At 46.6% G+C, this 18374-nt stretch overlaps 2 protein-coding genes across 12 annotated transcripts in view; one reads left to right on the top strand and one right to left on the bottom strand.

Moving 5' to 3' along the window:
• NSMCE4A (NSE4A component of SMC5/6 complex) lies at positions 1 to 12458 on the top strand. Its single transcript, XM_045803321.2, has 11 exons — positions 1 to 381; positions 1057 to 1134; positions 3025 to 3155; positions 4987 to 5138; positions 7037 to 7136; positions 7831 to 7921; positions 8793 to 8887; positions 10399 to 10447; positions 11150 to 11244; positions 11336 to 11421; positions 12298 to 12458. Exons 1-10 carry the CDS (start codon positions 96 to 98, stop codon positions 11408 to 11410), a joined length of 1152 nt encoding a protein of 383 aa, XP_045659277.1. The 5' UTR covers positions 1 to 95; the 3' UTR covers positions 11411 to 11421; positions 12298 to 12458.
• Positions 8910 to 18374, bottom strand: part of LOC123796027 (uncharacterized) — a 21839-nt gene continuing 12374 nt past the window's right edge. For all 11 annotated transcript variants that reach the window (XM_087862644.1, XM_087862643.1, XM_087862646.1 and 8 more), the window contains one exon: positions 8910 to 17393. In XM_087862644.1, the coding sequence (XP_087718770.1) occupies positions 16596 to 17393 (798 nt within the window). In that variant the 3' untranslated portion in view covers positions 8910 to 16595. The remainder of the gene's footprint in view (positions 17394 to 18374) is intronic.

Consider the following 18374-nt stretch of genomic DNA (forward strand, 5'->3'; position numbering starts at 1 on the left):
CGCGTTCCGCGGGGAGCAGGCGCTCGCGCCGAGCAGGGGTTTCAGTTTCTGGCGCGAACTTCCGCCGTTCCGAAGTTGCACGGCGAATTGGCGCGATGTCCGGGGACAGCAGCGGCCGCCGGTCCGAGGGCCGGGGCCGGGGCCGCGACCCGCACCGGGATCGCACCCGCTCCCGCTCGCGGTCCCCGCTGTCGCCCGTGTCCCGCCGCGGCGCCGCGTCCGAGCGCAGGGAGGCCCCGGAGCGCCCGAGCCTAGAGGACACGGAGCCGTCGGATTCCGGGGACGAGATGCTGGACCCCGCGAGCCTGGAGGCGGAGACCGACCACGGCCTGTGCCGCCAGATCCGCCATCAGTACCGGGCGCTCATCAACTCGGTCCAACGTAAGGCGGGGCGCGGGCGGGGGCAGGTGCAGGACGCAGGCCCGCGCGGCCCGCCTGGTCAACTGCGCCGAGGCCGCCCCCGCGCCGCCCGGCGGCGCCTCGATTGGCTCGCGGGGCAGCCCCGCGCCGTCGCGTGGAGCAAACTGCGCGACCTTGGCTGAGGTGCGCGGGCCCCGAGGGGGCAGGACGGCGCCGCCCGAGCCGGGAGGGCCGGGAAGGGGCGGCGGCGGCGGGACGCGGGGCCTCGGGCGTCTTCTCTGACAGGCGGCGGGGCCGGAGCCACCAGGGAGCTGTCAGAAATGCCAGTGCTCGGGCCGCACCCCGGACCTACCCACTCTGAAACTCGGGGTGGCCCGCCCATCTGTCGGGTGGCCCTCTAGGGGCCTCTGTGGCTTGTAAAGTTTGGAAACCACCGTTAGGAGCGCTCCTCAGGGGCTGCAGAAGCGGCGGAGCCCCTTGGGTGCAGGGTAAAGGCAGCCGGGCCCCTTTCAAAGTTAATGCTACTTAAAGGTACAGTCCCCTCTCTCTTTCCGAGCCACGTGGGTTAAGCAGATGGAAATGTGTGAAGTAATCCTCCCTGGGGCCGGGCTTGGCTGTTCTGCGGGGGATCGCTTTGTCAAGGACTCCTTAGTGCCTCATGAGCGCGTTGCCCTAACCTTGTATTTTGTTACATAGAAAACCGGGAGGATATACTGAATGCCAGCGACAAATTAACAGAGGTCCTTGAAGAGGCCAACACTCTGTTTAATGGAGGTAATTCGTTATTTTATATATGGGAGCTTTTTATGGTAAGTTTTAGAATAATTTTAATTAATTTTATGTAAGAGCCGAATTATTGACATCCGACAATTCCCACATAGTATAATAGTGCTTTACTAGCGTTGGAAGCTTTTTCATTGTAGTGGTAATACTGCTTTCATTGCACTTAGCCATCCCCTCAGGCCTCCTGAAGGCTTTATGAGACATTCTGGGGGTGCAGCCAGTAGCCTGTTTCAGCAGCCCCCCCCCCAAGGTGGTCCTGTTGCTTGCTCAGGGTGGAGAACTTAGCATGTATTATCTTTTATCTTTCTATGGTATTGACCGCTGTATTCAAGGATGCATTTGTTGAATAGAACATGATTCTTCGTGTTCTTGGAGGACCAGAGGTTTTATTTCTAGTCATGTCCTCGTATTGGCCTACCTGTTGCCCGCCTTTAACGTTTTTCTGTCTGCCTGTTTTCAAACGAGTGTCTTTCTACCTCCTCACCATTCCCCAGTTGGGTCTCCCACTTGTGCTAAATGTTATTTGAATCCTTCCAGAACTGGGGTTTCCCCTCCACCTGGTTAAATCCCTCCTCCACCGTCCTTAGCTCTGTGTTCTCGTCACTCCTGGACTCCCAGTCTCCTCAGGCTCCTCTCGACTCGCTCACTCCCTTTCTGCTTTACTGTGCATCTTACTAGTCCTTGAGCCACCCATCGCCTCCCCCTCCGCTGACTCCACAGGGCCGACTGGGTCAGCTCTTTAAAGCAAAGTTTTAAAGAGCTGGGCCCTGGGAGTTGCTCAGCCAAAAAAACAGAATTATGGATCCTTGGCGTTCATGGTTTTAACTCGGTGGAGTCCTCAAAGCCTTCTGTGACAGAGAAGCCTGCGCTTTTCTCTCCAGCCGTGCGGAGAGGCCCGTGGGCGAGGCCCCCAGGGCAGCCCAGGAACGAGCCTCCAGCCCCGGCCTCCGCTGCCCTCTCTCCCGCGTGGTCCCTTCCGCAGCATCGCTCCCGTGGTAAAATGGGAGAAATATGATGTAGTCAAACAAAACCGGGAGTCAGCAAGTTCAGCAGCCTGAGGCGGGTTCAGGAAGTGGGGGATCCAGGTGAAAAGGCCTCCAGGAGCGAGCCAGCCACTGGTGTTTCTGTATTTGAGCATTGCCACGTTCCCCTCTTCTTAGCTCCCTTTCCAGTTTGCCTTTCCAGGTGTTCCCAGAGCACTTTTCCCGCCTCCCCTGGCCCCTCAGGCCTGCTCTTAACTCCAAAGGGCCCATCCCTCCCCTCTCCCTCTTCCTCCTCAGTTTCCCTGCCCCATCGGCTTCTTGTCTCCTGTTAAAATCCTTTTCTCTCTATAGCTTATCTTAAGTCCTGGGTCCTCTGTCACACGTTTTTGACATCCTAGAGGCTATAGACCGTCGACTTGGTGGCCTGTGCTGCCTCGGGGGGCCGGAGTCCTAGGCTGCCTGCCCAGCCCCCACTGGTACTTCAGTGAGGCTCCCTGACAATTTACTCTTGTGCTCAGCAAGCCACCCTACCTTGCACGGAGTGGGCCTCCCTTTCGACTTACCTCCGCACAGGTGGGAATGTCCTGGGGTCAGAGGAGAGAGCCGGTGTGGGAGAGGAGAGAGGCTTTGTTGAACCCGAGCTGTGAAGAGCTGGTGGCTCAGTTCACAGGAGCAGGACCCTGGAGGGAGCGTGGCTTTTAGGAGGACTGGTCGGCTGTGACTCCAGATTTTGGTGGGCTGGGCAGAGGAGCAAGGCTTTAGAGGGAGATGGGTATGTTTGAAAAAAATTTTTTTCTTGGTCCTGTGGGAAATGTCAAGGAGGTAGGGGGCAATTTCAGGAAAATCCCTGTGAAGAATAGGTATTTAGTAATGTGTATTTTCCTTCTCTTCTGAATAGTGTCCCGAGCAAGAGAAGCAGTCCTGGATGCCCAGTTTCTTGTTTTGGCTTCAGATTTGGGCAAAGAGAAAGCAAAGCAACTGCGTTCTGATCTGAACTCGTTTGATATGTTAAGATATGTTGAAACTCTAGTAAGTTCAAAGCTACAGAATCTTCATAAAAAATGCTTCATGTCACATATTATATAATTATCTACTTTGCTTAGATCTGTATGCAAATGCTTTCACTTCCTTTTTCCTTTCTGGGGGGTCTTGGGGGACGTGTCTCAGATTCCTCCAAAGAGATCTCACCAAGTCAAATAATGACAGGAGAGCCCTGTGGAGGAATTTAGGGTGGCAGCTTAGCGGTTTAAAATCTCTTAGCATTCTGAAACTCTGGGTGCCACATTTATTTATAAATGGCCATTTTTTCATTCTCAGTGACCCTGGACTTTTGTCCTGGGCTGGGCAAAACCCGCACCGCAGGTGGCAGAGCTCAGCTGGAGAGGAGTTAGTCCTGGTGGGGGGAGAGGAGCATGTTTTCTTCTGTCCTTGACACTGTCTTGGAACCACATGAATGTGCTTGGGGTTTTGCTTTTTTGTGGGTCTTTTTTGTTGTTGCTTTATGCACCTTTCTTTGAGTGGTCGTTTCCTAAACTTTTTAAACTTTTCCTTGGTCAATTTACCAAAAAAAGCCCAATGAGGCTGACCTTGCATTTTACTATATTGTCGTTGGGTTTTGTTTGGTTTCGTTTTTTCTGTTTTTTGGTTCCACTCTGAGCTAACCTCTGTCCTGGTATTTCTGCTTGAATTTCTGCCTGAATGTTTGTTAAATGGGTATTAAAATGATTTAGTACGAGGAGACCGGCCCAGATAAATTAATTGTTTTGTAAAGGCAGGAGGCAGATGAATTTTCTGTTGTTTTTAAAACCTTAAATGGTTTAAAATTGAAATTTAAAACTTACTTAAATTTAAAACCTTAACATTTTCTCTCTTTTAACTTTTTTATCGTGAGGTATAATGCATTTGGAAAAGGCACACTCATGTATAGCTGAATAAATAAAGTGGCCATATACTGGGTTATCTTTTTTAAAATTACTGGTCTTTATCCAGGTGAGCTGTGTACTTTAACAAATCGAAGTAAATTCTGGAAGCATTAAGGCATTGAATGGAAAACCCTGAATTAACAGCTCTGTTATTGCTGGGTGAAGACCCTCCCGATTATATCAAGTATAGGTACTATAAAGAAAAGATGGGTAGATTTGACCAGAGAGAATTGGACGCGTCCTCCTACACATGCGGTGGTGGGGGACAGGGTGACAGGGACGGAGGCTTGCTGACCTTATGTCTCTGATCGGGCTCTTGCAGCCTCTCTTTTCTTCAGAGTTTGATTGCCTTTAATAGGGCCAAGCTTCCGAGGGCTTTTTGATTATTGTTTATTTTGATATTACTGTTTTAATTTGATAACTTGTAGACATTTTATAATTTCATAATGTAATCAAGGTACTTTGATTTCCTGTGAGATAGTGTGGGATAAGAGCATTATTAGACTTCTAGCAACGCTTCCCAGGAAGGCAGTGGTAAGATGAGCGATTCTCTGACTCTAGCCACTGCTCTCTGGATATACTGAGACATAGCTGAGGAAAGGTCTCTAGGAGGTTGGCTAAAAACGAAAATCCGAAAGCCAGCTAAGCTTGCCTGTTCTGTCTTGGAGCCTTTGATTTAGGATGTGATTTCAGATCTGTATGTTGGTACAGCTTTCGTAATACTTTGATGGACTAAGGATTCATTCATTCTAGTATTTCTACCTTTGAAAGTTGGAATTTATATAAAATTATTTGTATAATAAATGTAGCCAACGTGTTAGGGGACCGAACAGGCTTTTGCCTCTGGCCTCGTAAAGTTTAGTGATAGAGATTATTGGATGTGGTGAATGACTGCCTGTGGCTTAACTGGGGTTTTTTGTTTCCCTTCATTTTTGTAGCTGACACATATGGGTGTAAATCCGCTAGAAGCTGAAGAACTCATCCGTGATGAAGATAGTTCTGATTTTGAATTCATAGTCTATGACTCCTGGAAAATATCAGGCAAAACAGCAGAAAACACCTTTAATAAAACCCATACATTCCACTTTCTGTAAGATTATTTTGAAAATCTGATAGACCAGCTATTTGTAAACCTCAAGTTGTTTTTTTATTGTAGGAGCAAGAATTACCTGGTAGGGTGGAGGTGACAATCAGGATGCCATTGTTTGGAGATTTTTCTAAACTTTGATCGAAAAGCCTATGAAATCTCGATGTGGTTCGAACCTCATCCTGCAAAATCTAAGCGGGAACGGCCGCGGGCCGGAACCTCTTACCCCGGGGCTCTGCTGGCTCCTTTGTTTTCTAGTGTGTGAGGCTTTGGGTCTGGGGCGTAAGGTCTGGCTTTGTTTTGTCATCTTTAACCCTTATCCTGTAGGAGGATGATACCTCTTACGGAGGGTCTCGTAAGAGTCTGCCAGTGTATGGAAAGTGCCATTCACTGTAATTTCCTGTTGGATGGTCATGGACTTGTACTTGAAGCCTGCATGAGCCGCTCCCACAAACTGCCCAGTTTGTTTTTTGGATGCAACTCTACTTTTGAAACGTTTTTTTCATACTCAATTTAGCTTCCATCTTAATTTCCTAATTCAGTCCTTCTGGAGAAACGAAGAATAGCCCTTACTCGTTCTTCTGGAAGACCTCCTTCAAAGGCATTGGTTGTGTCCCCCAGCAGCCGCTTTCTCTGGGCACCCCGTTGTTTCCTCCTTAAGTGCTCGAGCTCCTGGGCGTCTGTCGATTCCGGTTCCCCCTCCCAAGGCTCCAGAGGGCGGTGGCGCCTCAGTGAGAAGGCTTTGGTGATGCACAGGTGTGGGGCCAGCCATCGGTTTTTAACAAGCCTTCGGCTGACCCAGGGGCCCAGAACCCCAGCGTACACAACAGCGTAAAGATCAGACTTCGTTACAGGATGAAGTCCAAATCTCTGTTCTTTGCTGTTGAGGTCAAGGCTGTGTCGTACATCCCAGGATCCAAATGCGGCCTTGGACGCTGTGCCTTCAGCTCTCTCTCATCCAGCACAGCCTGCGTCCACAACGAATCGCTTACAGCTTTGTGCCCTTGTACTCGCTCTTACTTTGGCCTACAGTGTCTTCCCCCATCTTTTCCATCTGGGAAGGTTTGCTTATCTCCCAGGCCCTAACTTGGAAGCTTTCAGTGACTTCTCCATACAGAGGTCTTCTTGTAAGACCAGAGATCCCAGCCAGATCACTCCCAAGTTGTGGGTAGATCTCTGCCCCCATGCTCTCACGGCGCTCGAACATTACTCTAGCACAGCCCTGCAGGCTCTGCCGTCTTCTGTAGAAGTGGACATGTGTGTGGATTTGGATCTGTCCATCTACACTGCACGCTTTGAGCTCCTCAGGCGTCAGGACCACATGGGTCTATGTTCCCGGGGCCTTGGTGTCTGCAGGGTACATCTATTACTGTAGCTTAAGTCTGCACGAGCGCTTTTTTTTAGGGGGTGTAGAGAGTGCGAACGGGGAAAGAATCCCGTAGCTTCTGTTTGACCTGTCATCCTGAGACAGGTGTGTTCTGTAGTCCCAGGCTGTGAGCCTCTGCCTTGGCACCCCTAGCCCAAAGGCTTTGAACCCCCGTGGAGCTGTTTGTTCCCCTTCCCCGCACGTTCGGCCTTCCCACTGATCTGAAGTTGGCTTTGCCAAAGAGACCGTAGGCTAGCTGGGAAGACCACAGGCGTATTAACGGTTTATTGTTGAGAGCAGAATAGGAAGGCATTTGAGGGGTTATCTGTGGTTGAGTGAAGCTCCTAGGAGTTCTTTGAGACACACAAAGGGAGCAGAGAGGATGTCACAAACCTGACAAGAGTTTTGTCCGATGTCAGTTCGTCTGTCACTGGAACCTGGTCCGAATCCGACCAGTCCGTGGGAACTGCGTCCAGTTAGTGCAATCAGTTTGTTTAAAAAACAAAAAAAGACATGAAAGCATATTTTTCATTAGGTTGGGTTCAATACAAGGAGAGTGTCCTGTGCCAAAGCCACGAAATGATCGTCCAAGGAAGGTTCCCACGACAGAAGAGAAGAAGACAATGCCTGATCAGGTTGGTTTTTTAAAAACACCTCCGGTTACAGGAGCTGTGAATACAATATACGGGCAATTTGGCCATCTTTCCAGGCTTTGGGTCTGGAGTCAGGTTTGGTTGCTTAACTAATTAAATTTCAGCTTTTAAACATTTTATCGAATTAACCCCTTGTCTTAGTTTTAATTCACGTTTGTAGTTTGGATCAGTTCCCCCAAACCAGGGGTTCTCAGCCTCGGCACCATCAACACTGGGGGCTGGAACGTTCTCTGTAGTGAGAGCCTGGACTGCGTGATAAAGGGTGTTCTGTAGCGTCCTTGGCCTCCCCCCACTAGATGCCAGTAGCCTCCTCCCCCCGACCCCCAGTCGTGACAACCAAGACCGTCTCCAGATATTGGCAGATGTCCGCAGGAGGCAAAAGCACTCCCAGCTGAGAACCGCTGCTCTAAACTGCGCTTTTTGCCTTTTGCTGTTTACGTTCGACCTGAAAATGGTTGATTCAGTAATGTTACTCCTCTGTTAAAAAGTCAATATAAAAATGTTACTGAAACTAGAAAATCTTTTTTTTTTTTTAACTGTAAATTTTAAGACGATTAAAAACTGCTAGCAGTCCCTAGTAAAAGCCATCTGGAGGAGTTTGGTATGTCAGAGAGCAGACAGCGTGAACGGGCAGGCGAGTAGGTCCGTCTGCTTGGTAATGACTTTATATTTTCAGTTAAACGAAATGGAAGAATCTCATCAAGAAGCAACAGAAAAAGAAGTGGAAAGAATTTTAGGATTGTTGCAGACGTATTTTCGAGAAGATCGTAAGTATGATACCAAGTTCAGAGTAGAGCAATTTGTATTTATCAGTTAGACACGTATCACTTGCAACGAGAAGTTCTTTTTTAAAAAGCATTTTCAGTTTTATCATTGAATCGTTTGACTTTTTTGGCATGTACGTTCAATGCAGCTTCTCTCTTAGCAATCCCACGTGAGAGTGTTGGCAAAGTAACTTTTCCATTTTTGTTTTTAAAAGATGGGATATTTTCTCTGTTACAAAATAAAAGGTGCCATAGAAGTAAGAAAAATAGAGTCGAGTACCTATTTGCTCGCTCCGCAGGGGCAGCCACCTGTACAACGTGCTTGCGTACTTTCAGATCTTAGGTTATGTCCGTCACGTAACTACACACAGGAGGAAGTTGGGAACTTTTGTTGTTTTTTTGCTTTTTTCAAAGCTAATCATAATATACACATTCTTCTGCAACGTGAGTTTTCCACGTGGACATTCTTCCATATCCGTACATACAGATCCCCCTTATTCTTTTCAGTGATTCCCATCATACGGCTGTATCATAAATACTTATACAAATCCTCTGTGGGTGGACGACTAAGTTCTTCGTAGCATTTTATTCTTGTGAAACCCACTGCAGTGGGAAATCTCGGTGCACGACCTTGTGCACACGCGCTGATGCATCTGTAGGACAGCTTTGGAGAGGAGGGTTGCCACGTCAGCGGGCGTACGTATTTTTAATAGATACGTCACATTGCCCCCCAGAAGGGCTGAATCAGCTTTCACTCCCACGTAGGTTGAGTGCCCATTTCTTTCCTCTGCTAACACAAGAGAATATTAGTCTTAGTGACTGGCAAAAATCACCGTTCCTGGTTTGATTAACCTTCTTCCTCTTTTGTCTGTAGCCGATACTCCCATGTCCTTCTTTGACTTTGTGGTTGATCCACATTCTTTCCCCCGAACAGTGGAAAACATCTTTCATGTTTCCTTCATTATAAGGGTAAGACTTAAGATTATTTCTCTTGGGTTTCTTTTTTTTTTTTTATAGCTTTTAGAAGGGTAAATAATACAGGTGCCTGGGTGAGTTGGTCAGTTAAGCATCTCTTGATTTCGGCTCAGGTCATGATCTCAGGGTCATGAGATCGAGCTCCGAGTTGGGTTCTGCACTGGACGTGGAGCCTGCTTAAGGTTCTCTGTCTGCCCCATGCCGCTCTTGCTCACTCTCTTTCTTTCTCAAAAAAAAGGGGTAAATAATAAAAGCTGTGGATGGGAGCTAGCAAAGGTATTTGTGCTAACTGGTATGTATGGTAGACCCGTTGTAGCAAAACATTGGCACATGGGCAGAAGAAACCAGCTGAAAATTCGTGTGGGCACCGGGCTCGTTCAGTTGGTGGAGCGTGGGACTCGTAATCTCGGGGTTGTTAGTTTGAGCCCCATGTTGGGTGTAGAGATTACTAAACATAATAAACTAAAAAAATTGTGTGCTTGCTTTTACATTTTAGGAATTATTTACAGAACAAATTGACAAAATTTGAATGTGGAACTATAGATTAGGTAACAGTGTGGTTCAAATGTTAAATTTCCCAAATTCGATAGTTGTCACGTAAGAAAAGATCTTGTTCTTGTCAAGAAATATACACTCAAAGTATTAAGGGAAGGGAGCAGGTTGTCTACCACTTATTCTCATGAAAACTCCTAATACATATGTAGAGAGGGGGAAATTATGTGGCAAAACGTGAACAGATGGTGAAGTTGGAGAAAGAATATATGGGGGGTCTTTACAGCCTTGTAGCTCTTTCAGTTTGAAATCATTTCAAATTAGAAGTTCAAAAAAAAAAAGAAAGAAAGAAAACCCGTACTCAGAAATATACTATGAAAATTTGCTTTTGACTGTCTTTAGTCTTGTAACAGGTTGCACTCCCACTCATGGAAGATGAATTTGATTTTAACCTCAGGCAAAAATCTTTTATTGACCAAAATATTTTCTCAGAAATGATAACAAAGGCATATTTCGTCAATAGTAAATGATGAGTTATGCATAATAAAATGCTGAGTGTCCAAAAATATGCATGAATCATATTTAAGAACCAAGCCAGTTTCAATTTTATTTAGGAGATCCTGATTAGAAACTTGAGGGTAAAGTCTTGTCCACATAATCTCATTATTGTTATGGTACATTTTGATTGTTGGGATGTGAAGTTTTCTTTTTTTTCTTTTTCTTTTCTTTTTTTTTTTTTGAGAGAAAAAGGGGGGGAGGGGTGGGGGGAGAGAATCTCCAGCAGACTCCCCACTGAGCGTGGAGCCCAAAGTGGGGCTCAATCTCATGACCCAGAGATCATGACCTAAGCCGAAATCAAGTCGGACGCTTAACCGACTACACTACCCAAGTGCCCCATGGGATATGGAGTTTTCTAATTAAGTAATGTTTTTTTATCCGATGGTTATAGGTTTTGAATCTAATTTTTTAAATCGGCTCTTGAATCTTCATCTAAAGTTATGTTTGTGTTTTAGGATGGTTTTGCAAGAATAAAGCTTGACCAAGACCGACTGCCAATAATAGGTAAATGATACTATGTTAAGAAAAATTAATTTTAGAGAAAATGTGTGTGTTATTCGAGTTCATGAAATGCAGTTTTCTGAATGTAACCGAGTTTGCGTTTTAGGTAACTTTTACAATGCCGTGTCTCGCTCAACTAACTGAAATACCGCAAACACAGTCATCATTTAAAACCAGGGGGTTCATCTGTATCATTGACTCAGCTACTCAATTTACTGCCATAAAAATTAACAAGAAAGTCCCTCCAATCTTAATCGAGACTGTAATTATAGTTACTATTGTACTTTCCTCCCTTCTGTTTTTCCCTGAAGCCACCTATCTCCTCTCCTTGAGAGAATCTTCCGTAGTGGAACAATTTCACCGTCTCAGTGAGTCCTTTCTTTCTAAGTTCCTCCGTAGAGGGTCGAGTACTGTCATTGCCCTGATCGGACTCACTGGGGCTCAGCTCTGAGCTCGGTAGGTAGATATGCAGAGGTTTTCACGATGGCCACGTGTAACTCTACCACAGGAGGTATTTTTGTTAATGGAAGCGAATGGATGACTTGCTACCGTAACATTGTAACACGTCAGTGATGCACGGATCCTAACAAATGTGTCATATTATAAGTGTCTTATGTTTCATACAGGTTCATTCCTTCTCATCAGTTTCTGCGCAGAGTATCTCTTGCGATTTGATAACCTTTGAAAACTTTGTCTTTCAAACAGAGCCTGTTAATATTAATGAAGAAAGTGAGGGAATTGACCAAAACACCCAAATTAGGAATCAAGGAATTATAGCTTTGAGTTACCGTGACTGGGAGGTAAAGCTCCGCACGTTGCCCCCGGGGTGGTTCTGCCTCCCATGTCATTTGTTTTAAACGCAGTCCCCAAATGTTGTTTGTTCTCTGCCAGGAGATCGTGAAGACCTTTGAGATCTCAGAGCCTGTGATCGCGTCAGGCCAGAGCCAGCAGAGACTGAGCACTTGACGCCGGCAGAGGTAATACTTCCGATGTGTTATTAAATGTTACTTGGTGTCCCAGACCGTCTTCCTTTTTCACATTCTGGTGAAATTGGGATTTGCTTCCCTCTAGTGCCCCATTCTTAGAACTGTGCGTGCCGAGGAGAAAGGCCGCGCTGGGCCCAGTGGCTGCAAGTCCCCTTCCTTCCGATCACAGCAGTTGTTCTAAAACGTGTCGTTGAAAGAGGCAGAGCAGGAACTGATAAACTAGATAAATGGAATATTGAACCCTCCCATCAGCCGTGTTCACCGTCCGATTCAATTTGCTTATTTTACAACTATGAAGTAGAAAAGGTGGATTAGGACAGAATTACCTGGCATGATGTCAGTAAATGGGCATTTCTGAAATCAGAGTTATGCTGTGAAACACTTCCTCATTTTTATGAAGGAGAACATGCTAGAAGGAAATCTTCGTGATGATCGGGCATTTGCTGTGGATGGGAGTCAGGAGACCTGGATTCTGTTTGCTCCGTCCCCTTGGTTTAACATCGCTGAGCATATCACTTAATCTCAGCTTCATTTTGTCTTCTACTTCTATCTGAAAAATGGGGGCATTTTGAATTAGATCATTAAGGTTTTTTTTTTTAGCTCAAATTTTCTATAATTTTGAGAGTTTATAATTAGCTTCTAATACTTAATGTACACTCTTAAAATGCACCCGAATTAACTGAGCTGCTCTTGTTCCGAGATAACCGAGGGAAAATGAACGGACATAAGGTATATAATGTGAGCGGGCTGGGGTCCTACTCACAGAGAAAGGACTAGTTGTTAAGTCCTCTTTATGTATCTCAAGTGAACTTTGATTCGTTTTATCATTTATAAACTGTTAACCAGCTATTTTTCCCTCTCTCTTAGGACTCACATGGATAGTGAAATCCAAGAAGGAAAGCAGCGTGCATTGTATATACTGTATGATTCAACCTTTTTAAAGACAGATTGTTTTTAGTAAAATGTAGCTTTTGATAGTTCATGAATTTGTCATGGTTGTCTTTGATTAAAGGAGATTCACTGCCATATTCACAAATAGTTACTCTTTATTTTCCCCATCGTGCCAGAGTTTGTCTTTTCTCCAGTCCTGTCCTCTTGAAACTTTTTAGTTAGGTGCTTATGGCCTACATATCATTATGGTTCTTTTTACATTTCATTAGCTGCAAAGTTAGCTGGTCAAGTCTACAAATCTTAGGTTGAACTGTATGAAATTGTAGTTTTTGTAGGTAAAACACAGTCACATATCAGCAATTTTATATGATGTGGCCTGTGATTTACTCGCAGGAAGCTATTCAGTCCTCTGCCAGGCGCGGCTGGACAGCTGTCCCCGGCAGCGCCCAGCAGCAATCCTCTCTGCACACACAGCAGAGGAAAACTGGCCGGCGGGGTGCATGGTGCTACTCCCAAGCTTCCCATCTTTGCTGGCCCTTCAGGCCTGGCCTTGGGTGTGTTCTCGCCCCTCACTGGTTCCCTTTCCCACTCCCCAGCTTTCTACATCCTCCTCTGGGTCCCAGCCCTTGCTGGTGCTCGGGTGTGTCCGCTACCCTCCATACTAGCACTTTCCCTTTCTCTCATCGTAACACAACTGTCGTGACCCTTAGTTACCGTCCCGTCTCTTCTTTGAACAGGGATCGCTTGTGCTCTCCCTTTCTGGCCGTCCTGGCACCCGGGCAGAGGGGCACCTCCTTTCCCAACATTCCCCAGAGGCTGTTTTAGGACAAATTGGTGATCCCCCCCAAATAGTTCCATCCCAAGGTTAAATACTGTGCATTTGACGCTTAAAAATCCACTCCTGGAGGGGCGCCCAGGTGGCTCAGTCGGTTAAGCGTCTGACTCTTGATTTCAGTTCAGGTCATGATCTCAGGGTCCTGGGATCGAGCCCTGCATCAGGCTTCGTGCTTCGTGTAGTCTGCTTGTCCCTCTCTGTCCCCCTGCTTGCTTGCTCACGTGCTCGCTCGCTCGCTCTCAAATAAATAAATAAAATCTTTAAAAAAAATTCTGTCCCTGGGAAGCTGTATGTCATCCTGTCTGGTGCTTTCCCTGCTTCTCTTCGCCCGTCTTACCCTCATGAGTTCTACTGCATCTGTATCCCAAACATTCCCCCAACTTTGACTCCACTCTGAAAAGCTACAGGCACACGTGACCAATGGCTCACTGGCAGCGTCGGGGCTGTTTTAAACATATGAACAAAATAGCGCCCAGATCTGTCCTCCCTTAATCCCTATAGGGGTATTTCTACTACGTTATTTCCTCCAAAGAAACCTAGGATTTCTTTCCCCTTTTCCTGCACAGCCCCTACCTTAATCAGCCATGACATCCCATCTGGTGTCTTGGTTCTCTCCATCCTGCCCAGATTTCTGCCACAGACTCCTGTCTGGCGTCCCCACCTCCTGTCTGCCCTTCGCATCCCCTCCACATCTTCAAAACCACTTGTCAGTTCTCAGTGACTGCCCACTGCCGTCGAGACTTGAAAGACCTGAGCTCGCAGACCCGTGGAGGCCTTACCTGATCAGGCTCCCCGCCTCCACCCAGGCTCACCTCCCCCTCTAAACTCTGGCTTTCTCTTCCATTTTGGTTGAACTTCACTTTCCGTGTCATTAACCCATTTAAAGTGAACAATTCATTGTTTCTCAGTCTGTTCACAGGGCTCTATAACCACCACACCTGATGAAGAACATTCTTGTCCCCAACCAGTGGCAGTCACCATTCCTCAGCCATCTCCTCACCCCTTTGCCCCAACCAATAACCTACTTTCTGTCAAAAGTTGCCTCTTCTGGACACTTCACATTAATGGAATCGCACATGTGGCCTTAACATTACAATTTTTCAAGCACATCTGTTTAGAGTTGCCTTCCTCTCTCCCTTTCGTTCGCCTGCCTTCTACTTGCATCAAACTCTGCTCTTATTAGAAACGTAAGGGGAGCCTGGGTGGCACCAGTCAGTCTTGGTTTCAGTGCAGGTCATGATCTCAGGGCCATGAGATCGAGCCCCACATCAGGCTCCATGCTCAGTGTGGAGTCTGCTTGAGATTATTCTCTCTCTGCCCCACCTGCTTATGTTCTCTCTCTCTCAAATAAATAAATTAAAAAAAAAAAAAAAAAAGAGGGACGACCTTTGGCAAACAAAGCTGCATAGCTGTCACTTGGCATTTTGTACCTTTCTATAATTCTTTGAGTTTTCTAACCATGCACTTTTTCATTATTTTTAAAAAGTATTGGGGCACGTGGGTGGCTAGTCGGTTAAGCATCTACCTTTGGCTTAGGTCATGATCCCAGGGTGCTGGGATGGAGCCCCAAGTCGTGCTCTCTGCTCAGCAGAGACTCTGTTTCTCCCTTGGCCCCTCCACTTGCTAGTGCATTCTCTCTCTCTCTCACTCAAGTAAATAAATCTCAAAAAAAAAAGTATCAACAGAAGTTATCTGGGCAGGGAGATTATGGGCCACTTTTTCTTCTTTAAACTTCTGAATCAGAGGGGCACCTGGCTGGCTCAGTAGGGAGAGCATGTGACTCTTGATCAAACTCTTGACCTCAGGGTCGATCTCAGAGCGGTGAGTTCAAGCCCCATGTTGGGCATGCAGCCTACTTTAAAAAAAAAATTGTAAACTTCTGAATAGGAAAAAACAACAAACACATGTTACCATTTAAATATCAAACACATGTAATATTCCCCAAAGTCTTTCTTTTCCTCTAGAACTTTGTGTTCTAATAGCACCCGGTTCTTACCTCAGTTACCCTGTTTGTGCTTGTAACGTGGTTTGCCCATGTTTTCCAGTGGAGTTTCCCTAGGGCCCAGGTGTGCCTTATTTCCGGGCTGATGGGTCCAGGCCATTTCCGGTTTGGGTCCAGGCCTTGCTGTCCTAACTGCCCTGCCCAAGGACTTCTCACCAGGGTGGGTGTTCTCAGGCTGGCATTGCCCATAAGCTGCTCTACTCTGCAGTCTGTATTCTCCATCCAGTGTTTCATAGCACAGCGCTGGGCGTGTGCTGCTTTGACTTCTGTTCTCTCCAAGTCCATTGTAAGCTCCTGGAGGGGCTAAATCCTAGAGTCTTGGGTCTCTCTCAGGGCTAAGGCTTAGGCTTCTGACATACTATGAAATTCTAGGTGTGCTGGAGAATACAAGACAATGTGTTGTCTGCATATAATTGCAACAGGCTTTTAAACCCTCAGTCTATATTTACTTCTGCAGAGATGGAGCCAGTTCTCTTTAGTCAAGATCAACTCAGGAGCTATGCAATTGTTGGTTTCTTTGTATAAAAATATTTGTTTCGGGGGCGCCTGGGTGGCTCAGTCATTAAGCGTTTGCCTTCGGCTCAGGGCGTGATCTCAGAGTCCTGGGATTGAGCCCCACATCGGGCTCCTCCTCTGGGAGCCTGCTTCTTCCTCTCCCACTCCCCCTGCTTGTGTTCCCTCTCTCGCTGGCTGTCTCTCTGTCAAATAAATAAATAAAATCTTTAAAAAAAAAATACTTGTTTCGTTTTTATGAGCAGTGTTAACATAAAACACAATGGATAGGATAATGAAGGATAGACGTGTATGGTAGACTTTTCAGAGCCTTAGAATAGATTAAAAGATGGCTGCAAGTTTCTTGGAGAGGAAGAGTCTCTTTCCTCCCCTACCCCCCACCTTGAGTCTGGGCTGATCTTGGTGACTTGTTTGAGCCACAGAATATGGCAGAAGTGATGTTCTGGGGCTGCGGAGGCTAGGTCAAAAGAACCCTTGTGGAGTCTGACACGTCACCGGAGCCCTAGTCATCATGTAATAAGGCCAGAAACCACGTGGAGAGAGGAGACGGGGACTGGGACCAGCGAAGCCCAGCCTTCTAGTCAACCCCAAGGGCACACGGTCTGTACCGTCTAGTCCTGCTGTCACCTGAATATCCCCAAGCAGCTCTGGCTGTGGGGGACAGGGGAGAAAAATCGCCCAGCCAAGCTCTGCCTGAATTCCTGATACGGAATTGTGAGATATAACAAAATAGTGGTGGTTTTAAGTCACTAAGTTCTGGGATAGTTATGCAGATAGCTGAAACAAACACTCGGTTTAACTTTTTTCCCCTCCAAGTTTGATGCAAACATAGAAACACAATTCGGGGGTATGGGATTTTACTGTGCTGACAGTTGTCAAAGTATGCCAGGCTGAAAAAGAAATACAATAATCCAGAAAAATAACTTAAATTTTATTTTTTTCTAGTTGACTTCTCAAAAATGGTGGCATACTCAAGAGCTCTCGTCGGAGTGGCTTTTTTACATTATCTTCCTTTCTGGACTTTTCCATTCGGATGGTCACTTCTATGAGTGCTTCCTGGTAAGGCTGGGCAATCGGGTAGGCTGTGATTTGTTCAAATTCTTTCTCTTCCTCCTTGTGCGTTGCAGGCCTGTGGAGAGGAGGAGCAGGGGAAGACATCTTCCAAGCACGCAGTCTCTCGCTTCTCTGCTCCGTGAGCTCTCTCCCCCGAATCATTCGATCCTGATGCCCCTTGATCTGCTCCTTTGCCCAGGCTGCCCTGTGCTTTTTGGTCTTAGCTTTGTGGGTTTTCTGGATAGTTTCAGTCTTTTCCTCCTTCCGTAGGGTTAATATTTTGGGGAAGACTGTTTCACTCGGAATCCTTTGAGGGAGGAGCTGATACTTGTGATCTCTGAGGCCTCGGGCCCGTTCGGCCCGGTATATGTGCTTCTCTATGTGGTCCAGCTCCCTCTCAGGCACTAAATAGTCCCATTTTTTAGCACCTCCTGTTTTTTCACTTTGTGGTCTCTCTCTCTCTATTTTAATTTCCCACCTTGGAACCATCGTGTATCTCCATGCTTCTCCCAGCATCATTTCTTGATGTCGTTGATAGTAGTATGCCTCTGCTTTGGCAAACCGGAAGTCAAAAGACACGGCTTTGAGCTGATGGAGTGTTTCATTCTCCTGCTGAGACTTTTGGAGCAAAAACTTCCTCACTTTTGAAGAATGGACATCACCTAAACTCTTGTCAGAGGGAAGTATTAGAAGATTTTTAAGTTAGACGTCCTCTGTTCAGGCCATGACATAGATCACAAGTGGCTAGAAGCTCTGCCTGGCACTCTGACACCATGTCCCTGATGGGGTGCCTCTTAGCCACATTCCCCGGCTTTCTCTTAAACCTCCCATACTCCCCTCCCCCAGGGTCCCCTTCCGGTTGAAGAGTTCGCCTTAGACTTCCTTGAGAAAACAGAAGCACTCAGTCAGGAACGCCCTCCTTTTCCCAGTGCCAGAACAACCACACTGCATCGATCCTGGACTCGGCCTTTACAACAGGAACATTGCCCCTCTGTCTGTCAAAAGCCAGTTCTCCCACCTGTCCTCGTGAAGCTTCAGGAACTCCAATTTGCAATTACCAAATTCTCTTTCCTGCTTCATCGAAATTTCCCCTGTACTGGATCACTCCCATCAGCATAAAAATATGTTCCAGTATATACATATATCATCTTTAAACAGAAAAGGAAAACGTTTCCTTTACCGCACATCCCATCTTGGCTCCCTTTCCCCGTGTGCCATGAAGCAGATACCTAGAACCCCTCTCCTCTTCCCTATCTCCCAGTTCCCCCTCGGTCTTCCTCGGTTGGCTTTCCATGACCCCACTGCCCCCAGACTGCTCTCATCTAGGTTGTGAGGGATCTCCACAGCAACAAATTCAGGGGTCCTGTCCCTGTCATACTTGACCTCAGCAGCATTTTACAGAGTTGAGTACTTTACTTTCCTCTGGCTTCCAGTCTGTGGCCAAGGGCATGTGACCAAGACTATCTTGGACCCCCCTAGACTGTTTCAGCCATTAGCCAAATATCCCCAGGTGACTGAACAGCCTTTCATTCTCTTCCTACCTCATGGCCACACCCTGCCGCCTACTTTGCTGGTTCTGTCTTTTAAATGTAATGTAAGAAAATACAACAGAAATTGTCACTTAAGATGAGCATAGTCTCATTTAGACTT

The sequence above is a fragment of the Ursus americanus genome, chromosome 6 (genome assembly GCF_024610735.1).
Source record: "Ursus americanus isolate L20-20 chromosome 6, mUrsAme1.1.p, whole genome shotgun sequence".
Classification (NCBI taxonomy): Eukaryota; Metazoa; Chordata; class Mammalia; order Carnivora; family Ursidae; genus Ursus; species Ursus americanus.